Source organism: Humulus lupulus, chromosome 3, assembly GCF_963169125.1.
Source record: "Humulus lupulus chromosome 3, drHumLupu1.1, whole genome shotgun sequence".
Taxonomy (NCBI): domain Eukaryota; kingdom Viridiplantae; phylum Streptophyta; class Magnoliopsida; order Rosales; family Cannabaceae; genus Humulus; species Humulus lupulus.
Genome location: NC_084795.1, coordinates 57,929,431 through 57,938,734, shown reverse-complemented (window position 1 = coordinate 57,938,734; position 9,304 = coordinate 57,929,431). Strand labels below are relative to the sequence as shown.

The 9,304-nt window shown below is 41.3% G+C and overlaps 1 protein-coding gene across 1 annotated transcript; it reads right to left on the bottom strand.

Moving 5' to 3' along the window:
* Positions 1-8,467: 8,467 nt before the first annotated feature.
* On the bottom strand, positions 8,468-9,094 carry LOC133824203 (uncharacterized). Its single transcript, XM_062257072.1, has one exon. The coding sequence runs from the start codon at positions 9,092-9,094 to the stop codon at positions 8,468-8,470; it is 627 nt and encodes a 208-aa protein (XP_062113056.1).
* Between the last annotated feature and the right edge of the window lie 210 nt (positions 9,095-9,304).

Here is a 9,304-nt window from a genome sequence, read left to right as displayed (position 1 = left end):
CGCATGCTGAATAGCTCAAACATATCCACATAATAATGTGGTCTCACCCAAATATCACATATATTTACACAAATATACAAATATGCCCTCCACCGGGCCAAAATTATGAAAATGCCCTTCTAATCAGAAGTGGACCCACATGCATGCAAATATCATTCTTTAATAATACAACTCACATGATCATACATATAATCACATATTAAATCAATAATTGCCCTCCTGGCCCCTTAATCAAGGCCCTAGGCGTTATTAGGAAATTTGGAACGATACAAGAGTAAGCATACAACAAAGGATGTGAACAGACAACCTTATCAAAGGAAAATGACCGAACACTGACGAATATCATAGAATGACCTATGCTCAGACTTGAAAGCATTGTTAAAAAAAAAATTGACTGAAATAGCGACCAGAATTAGAAACACAACTTCTAAGAACTTCTCCACTAGAATAGTTGGACAAGTGGTAGGATCCTCCATAACCTGATGCACGGTTGGACTTGATATTGAACAAGTGATGAACGTCCAAAGCGTCAGGAGGAGGCAAATCAAACACTTTATATTAAATGCGCAGCAGTGCGAATAATCTATAACTATTCGACGTCAGCTAAAAAAGGGATATTCCAAAATAATCACATATTTCCACAAAATATGTGCGAAGTGGAAAGAAGGCACCTGTTTGGCAATCCATGGGACTCCAAGCAGTACATATGTTTGGTCGGGAGTCTACTCACTCATCATTAGTTGGGAATCTAAGTCCAAGCTCACCAAAGAATCCATATTTTTTTATTGAATGGGATAGATCACTTGTAGAAAAGGTGGACTTTCGTGTTACAAAACCTTTCAATCTAAAGATTTCTTAGAGCTCTATTTTGGTATAGTAAACCTCCTCCCTTTTCCTTAAAGCTCTTGATTTCTTAGGAGACATGGGCCTGGTCACAGATTAGTAGAAAATAGGGATGAATAGATCGCTAAACACTTCAGAGAATAAGGTCTAACAAAATCGTAGAAGAAGTCAGACACCTCAATGATCATACAAATGAGGTGCCTGAAAAAATAAGAAAAGAGTTATGTTTTGTTTGAATACACATTACAAGGCATGTTCACCCATATGTGTACCAGTAGGGTGAAAAGAACTAGAACAAGGATCCATTACAGAAATTTGCAAACCTAAAAATAATATATTATCAATCACATAGCAACATGGTAAACAAAGTTAAAAGTAGTATGAAATTCATTCCTTGCAAGGGCAAGACAATTCACTTATACTAGCGAATCTAAGGCATGCAAGAAATAGAGGTTACTAGAAGTTCTTTGTTTTCTTATTTCGTAAGGAGATTATATGATGAACAAATAGGAAATATTTATACATAAGAAGAGAACACGGCTCATGAAGAAAACCTGTTTGCTGACCGCCTTTCTTCATTTTAATGCTCATGGTCGTCTGTACACTATTTGTGTGAATGTTATTGAAGAGCATAAACCAGCAGATTCACTCGCAATCTAGCCTATGCTAAGCGAATGGAACACATGAAGTACAAAAATAACATGTCAAAAAACATTCAAGGCTTGCATAAGCAGCTCGCTCTCTTATGTGCCTTTACGAGATACTAATATAGTTTGTTTACTTTAGAGATTGTGAATAGAGACTCCCTCAAGCTTTGCATCATGAAGAATCGTGAAAAAAATGAAGCAGAACGTTGGTTTACTCATTTTGCATGAGGAAAATGGACACATGTTCGCTTTCGCGTGTGTTCGCCCTTGGGTTTAGAAAAAGTTCATGAATTTGCTTGTCTTTATCTATTCGCCTATAACTACATTCGGGGAGGGAGTGAAATACTTTTATATGAGGACAATAAATTTATTTTATATGTTTGTGTGAAGATCGTAGGAATGCAAATCTATGTTTCAAAATAGGTCACTTACGTGCCTTTAGAAGAAATGAACACAAGTATATATGAATCAAGGGTCCTATTTTCTTATATTACAAAGATTGTTTATTCCCTATTCTACTTGATAATCAATAATGCTACAAAGAGGTTGTTCGTTAGCAAGGCCTTAAAAAAGATGTGGGGCCCAATAACACGTGTATGCATCAAATAGTCTAAGGGATAGAGCTCATGTGCCATGCTAGAGACCGATTGCTCAAAATAAAGAGGAAGATAACCTGTTCACCTATCTTTATTCGACCATGATTACATTCATGGTGAGAGTAGAATTAGGCGAACAGAACCTGTTTGGAAACATCACATTTCCTATGTGGAAAATTAGAGCAAATGGTGGTAATAGCAATAAGGGAAGTTGGTCACTGATCTCTACATATCTAGCAACAAAGTGACAAGAAGTTATATGTTCATACTTATGAATATACTAGAAGCTAGCAGCTTTGTAAATCTAGTCGCCTATACCAAGGCATAATAGGAAGGTAAAAAATTATGTTTGGAACGAATATAATAATTGTATTTGCAGAAGGAGCTTTAGAGAAAATGTTGAAGCATCGAATAAAGAATTGTATTTGTTCACCTATGGTAACCTAAACTAGGTGAAAAAGATAACAATAGAATGCTTGGAGGTTATGAGAAGAGTTCCTTATATGCCTTTTCTAAGAGCTAGCAAAATGGAGTTGAATTGGTTTGCTTAGTTATGCATATTACCACATATTACTTATACGAATTGATTTTCTAATGATGCCAGCAAAACAAAATGATAAACAAGTCAACCCTGTTAGTTCAAATGCATATGTATATCGGAAATTAGGAGCAAACAAAAATGGCAATGAATGCTTAACTACAATAGAGAAGAATAGGCAAAGTGGTGCCTATTTACCCAAAAACGGCCCCTGATGATGTGGTAGGGTTGGTTCACACGTGGGAGGCACGTGGCAGCTTTAAGTGATTGTATCTTGCTCGGCCATCGACCAGAAGTGGTTTATCAAGCATTATATTTACTAACGACCAACCTGGTCGCATATATTCATTAGTTTCCTTTATTTATGGAATTCTATAATTATGCATTGATTGTAATTTATTTTATTGCCCAGATATACAAGTCTTAATGGTAATTAAGGCCCACTGGCCCATGTAACTTCCTAGAGCCTATAAATAAGCAACAAAGGGCTCAAAGGGGGGGACTTTTGTTCTTTTGAGCTTTGAACTCTGAAAGAAAATTATAGTGTGATTATTCACCGAAGTTGTAATCCTCCCAAAGCTTGTGAAACTCGTGAACCCTAGTTCATTGATCACAGTATTGGGATTCTACATCAATAAGAACACTAAGTGGAGGTAGGTCATTACAATTCAATTGGGGTCGAACCACTATAAATCATTTGTGTTGTTTACTTTTCCATTTGAATTTCTTATTCTTTTCATCTCCGTGTTGTTGAAAAATTTTAGGGTCAACATTTTGGTGCTTTCATTGACAATTGAACTCAAGACTATCCAGAAAATCAAATGGCAAAAACATCTTGAAAGACGGGACAAAATTTTGGCGCTGCATCCACCCATCCTCCTCCACAAAATGTGGCTGAAGATGAGCCACAGTTGGAGTTCAAAGAGGAAGAAATGGATTTTGAAACCTTAAAGACAACACTGATTGTGTTGCAGGAGGAGTTGGCCAATTTGAGGGCCAATAAAGATAATGCGGGTGCGACGATGGCGTTGCAACAAAGGGAAATCAAATGTCAACGCCAAGAGTTGAATGAGCGGCAGGCGGACATGGACCATCGACAGAGAGACGCCACTGCCGCCTTGGAAGCAGCCATTTAGTTGGCCTGGGGGAAAGCTACGCCGACCTCTTAACCAGATCAGCCATCAAGGGCCACGCCACAACAAGGCCCAAACGCAAGCCATCCACCTGAACTAGCCAGCCCTCCAGGGTCAGAGAAACCTCCTGCTGCTCAACAAGATATCCCATTCCATGATCTTATGCAGCAACCACCTTCTCGTGCTAATCATGGTAATCCCCAGCTCCAAAGGTAGAATAGGACAGGGCAGCCTCCCCAATGTCCTAGACGCCAAACTATTGAGGAACAAAATCCTCCGAGCAACGAACATCGTTCTTCTGCTAATAGAAGTCATACTAAGTCAAGCTCTGTGGTTAGGGGCCCCCCATGACATAATAATGCCTAGGGACCCACCAACCAACACAGGCCTCCCCCGACGCTCGGGAGATGCCAGCAAGAGGAGGGAATAGTGCGACTAGCTGGCTGCGCCATAGTCGATCACATTTCAGGGACGGACATGACTATAATGAAGCTTATTTCGGCCGAGGGAATGCTGGTCGAGGGCAAAGAAAGAAAGGTTGAGAAAGGAACCCCCCACCAAGATAAAATAGGACTTCGAGCCAAAATCCTAGAAGGCAACCTAGGCAGCCTATCGTTTTTGATCAGTTGGGCGCTAGCGAGCAAAGGCCCAGAGAAGACGGCTTGAGAGATGTGCTCAACGACATGCGCGAAAGGCACGATGAGTCGGCTCCTGTGGCACAAGTCACCCTAGCAATCCCAAATGGTGTGCAGGCTCGGATCGATGCACTAAACCAGGCCATCCAGCTGCTAGTGGGAGCTGGACATCCCACATCAAGTATGATTGGAGAAGAGGCACTCCATTCATACAAAGAATAGCTGTGGCAAAAACCCCTAGCAAGTTTAAGATGCCAGTATTGCCCAACTTCGATGGATATAGGGACCCAGTATCTCACGTGAATAAGTTCGAGATACAAATGGACATCCAGAAGGTGTCAGATGATGCTCACTGCAGAATCTTTCCAGACACTCTATCTGATACTACTTAAGAATGGTTTTTTAAATTCCCTCCTGCTAGTATAGTGTGATGGGAGTTCTACGGACAATTCTATGCTGGTCATGTGCATCGACTGAAGCCACTCAACTGGTTGAGATATGCCAGAAAGAGGGAGAGTCCTTAAAGGAGTATGTCCAACGTTTTATGCGAGCAACAGTTGGGGCTAAAATAGTTGGAGATGAAGGGAAAATGATGGCCTTTACTACTGGAGTGCGGCGCCACTCTCCCTTCTGGAACAGTTTAAGGAAGAATGGGGTGTAAAGTACCCAGGAATTCCTTGATCGGGAGAACCGACATATTAAGCTCAAAGAGGCGATTCCCAATGAAGGGAAGTCACCTGCGAAAGACAAAGGATGAAAGGAAGATCCCACAAAAGCTTCCAACGGGTCAGATAAACCCAATGGCCACAGAAAAAGCAACATGAACGGAAAAATTGGTGGAAAGAGGAAGAACAATGAGCCGTCGACATCTGAGAATAAGTGCCCCAAAGGAAACAGGAACATGCCATGATTCACCAATTATACGGCCCTTGTCGAAAGCAGAGTGGAGGTGTACCAGGCGACCAGCTCCAATGTCCCTTACAAGAGACTAGCACCAATAAGGAAGGATATCTCCAAAAGAGATTGAACAAAATTTTGTTGTTTCCACAATAACTATGGTCATGACACCAATGAGTGTAACCGATTGAAAGATGAAATTGAGTTCTGTTGACGCGGTTCTTCGCCAACAGGTAATTAAGAAAATAAGAGAAAGGGATTAGTGCTGAATAATGAACCGAAACAGATGAATGATCTTAAAATGGACTAATGACACGAATACGTTTTTAGGTGGTTCAAAGGTTAAAATCCTTCTACTCCACCAGCCAATATTATTGATATATTTCTGGTATTCCTTACAAAGTATTTCGTTACATAATAGAATCCAACCCTTTGCAACTCCCAGGATCTCCATATTTATAGGAGAGGGCACCTGGGAGTTGGTAAGGGGGGTCATCCCGTGACCTTCTTACCCATCACGTCACTTCTGTGACATTCATGATTAATTCCTAAAACCTGACAAATAAAGTGTGGTCTAATCAATAGGAAAGGGGGATAATGGGCCGCACGGCCCAACCCAGTCGTGGGTGCCTGAACACGCACGTCCATGCTGCGTGTCCGAGAATTCAGGGATATACCAGACACGTGATGTCTGATATATGCACGTTTACATTGCGTGGTTGACTTTATAAAGGGCCACAACTTCCAACTCCAGCTCGTGCCTCGAGCTAGATGCCTTCTTGACCTGCGGTCTTCATATTCCTGACTCGGCCCTTAAATAATCTTGATAAACCTTTGGTTACCTCGAGCTAAAGAGGTAGGACCTGACAATAGCAGCTCCGGCCACGTGGTATCCACGTGCCTGATATAATTATGCCACATCTCATCTCGCTAATAGCCCATGGAAAATTAGTGCGTACAAGCTCCTTATCAGACAAGGACACCTGAGGAGGTATGTACGAGCCACTGGAGGTTCTGAGTGAGAGGCTCAAGGAGGCAACGAGCAGGATCCTGTACGCCAACACTCACCACCTTTACAACCACCTCCTATGGCAGGTACATTGCGAACCATCTGTGGTGGCCCACACCTTGCAGGAGATAGTGGGAAGGCAAGGGAGCGATACACTCAGACCTTATGCCATGACCAGGACATTGAAATGCTGAATGTGGAGGAACGGACTCCCAAGAAAGCTCGAACAAAGGAAAAGCTTATAACTTTCTCTGAGCTTGACGCCCAGCATGTCTAATTCCCTCATTCGGATCCTCTGGTCGTAGACATCCAAATAGCCAACATGATGGTTAAGCGGGTGTTAGTTGACACAGGGAGCTCAGTAAATATCTTGTACAAGTCCTCACTGGAAAGAATGAAGTTGTCAAGGAAGGACTTGGAACCGTGAAACCAAACCATTTATAGTTTTTCTGGCAAAGAGCTCACGCCAAAAGGGTCGATTAGGCTTCCGGTTACAACAAGTACTGCATCTGCGAATAGGAAATTACTCACTACTTTTATAGTAGTTGACTGTTCTTATGCGTACAATGCTGTGATTGGAAGGCCTATTCAGGTCAACTTGCGAGTTGTAACCTCAATCTGGCACTTCGCCGTGAAGTTTCCAAATTACGTGGGGGTAGGATGCATGTTGGGAAACCAGCGAGACACGAGGGAATGATATAATTCCTCGATTACTAAGGCGAAGAGGGGTAGATCAAGAGAAGGCGACCGAAAAGAGTTGTAGTTAGCCGATGAAATGCAAGCCCAACCAGGTGAGCATGTTAGCAAATAGGGTGTTGCCCAAAGTGAGGATAGGGACTTAGATCCTTGCTTTGGGGATTTTGACGAGGAAGTAGGACCAGACGAGGACCTTGAAGAGGTCCAACTAGATGAGGCAGATCCGACCAGGGTTGTGAACGTCGGTAAAAACTTAGAGACAACAACGAAACAAAAGCTGGTGGAATTTTTGAAGAAGAACAAGGAAGTCTTTGCCTAGTCGCATAAAAATATGGTTGGAATTGACCTAGCAGTTATGAGCCATGTCCTTAACATAGATAAAAGTTTTCCACCAGTACAGTAGAAAACAAGGCTGGCATACGATCAAGATGCCAATAGTCGATTGTTGATGGAATCTTTGGATTTGGTCGATGAAAGGCGCGAACAAGCCCAACTCCTAGTAGCAGCTTACTAAAAAAAAGTCGCTTGGTATTTCAACTCTAAAGTACGTGAAAGAAATTTTAATGTGGGAGATCTGGTACTTAGAAGAGTATTTCTTAATACCCGCGATCAAGCTGCTGGAGTGCTTGGACCTAATTGGGAAGGAGCATACCAAATCGAGGAAGTCCTTCAACCAGGCACTTATAAACTTGCTCACTTAAATGGAGATCTCATTCCTCACTATTGGAATGGAGAGCGCCTACGTAACTATCAATAAAAATTTCTTCTTAAAGAATTGACTTGTATTAATTTTACTTTTTACAAGTTTATGAACAAGGGTTAGTCAATCATGTGACTGATCGCTTATAAGTGTAAGATCAAATTTTTGATCACTCTTACAGACACGATTGTCCATTTATTACGAGAAATAAAAGGGACTGTGTGCAACCAGTCAATCATGCCAATTATTGTATTTATTACAAGTATTTTCTCATTATGTGTGTTGTTTTGCTATATTATCACTTTTATCTTTATTACGAGCAGTAATGTTCGAACAAGTCTTGGTCAAGGAAAGTGACCGAGGACCTAAAGCTCCTCAATCACTTGGGGGGCATATAAGGTATCTAGTAAGCAAAGCATATCAACAAGTATATGTAAACACATGAGCAAAATAAGTGAAAGCATGTTATAGTACTTATAATTGCAAGTATTATAATATCTAAGTATTTTTCAATTTTTTTTTTAAATTTTGTTAAATCAAACCAAAGTGCTATGTAAGTTCGGTCATGCAAATAGGATGTTGTAAAATATTGCAAGTATTATAATATCTAAGTATTAAAAGTAAATTGTTTTACACCGCAAGCAGTTACTGCTCGGATATAACTCTCTATTTAAAAACAAAGGTGCCCATGCAGCAAAAAATATATTGTCTTGACACTACGAACCAAGGTCCATTTTTCCCATATTAAAAATTTAAATAAAAAACAGGAAAAATTATGAACCAACAGGATCTTGAGGAATTTGCTGGTTGACGGCCAAAGAGATTTTGGGGGATGCTGGAACTTTCGCTCGCTCCTCCTTTTCAAGGTGAGTCGGACACCTATTTATCTTAGATTGCCTCATACACCCTGATAGATAGTTGAAGTCTGCCCCGTAGTTGTGCTTCCAGAATATATAGAAGCATTTAAAGGTGGCTCCCTTGTACCTCCCCAGGATACTGACATTGGTCTCCTCGAGCTCTTTGACGCATTCCTCCAACCCCTCAGTCTCCTTTCTGCTGATGAACAGATCATCTTGAAGCTTGGAAGCTTCCCTGAAATTAAGCAAAGAAGCCTCCTTGTACTTCTCTTTAGCTTCAATGGCTTTTGTCAAGGTAGCCTGGTGTTGCTTCAGCTCTTCGGCCAGCTTGACCTTCTGTTCAATCAATTCAACGTTTTTCTTCTCGGCTGCTTCGAGCTGCTCGGTGTATTTGGCCTCAGTCACCTTAAGCTCCTCAATGTACTTGGCCTCAACTGTCTTAATCTCCTCAGCGTTTCTATCCTCGGACGCTTTAATCTGCTCGCCAAGCCACTTCTCGTATTGAGCGACCAGGGCTCCCAAGTGGCGCCAGCTAGCGCTCATGGTTAGAACTCCATGCGATCAGAAAAAAAAAAGAAAGATAAAACTGTTAATGGAAATAAAATGACAAGATAAACAAATAAAGATCAGAAAAAATGGCAACTTATGTTGAGTACTTTGTTCAGTGCTCGGTTAACGATCTGATCGACTTCCATGGAGTCAGTACCGATGATGGCTTCTCGGCTGCATCGATCCCTCGATAGCTTAGTAAGC

What these genes read in the sequence shown, in the direction of transcription:
- LOC133824203 (XM_062257072.1), bottom strand. Translation starts at nt 9,094, where the DNA reads ATGAGCGCTAGCTGGCGCCACTTGGGAGCCCTGGTCGCTCAATACGAG.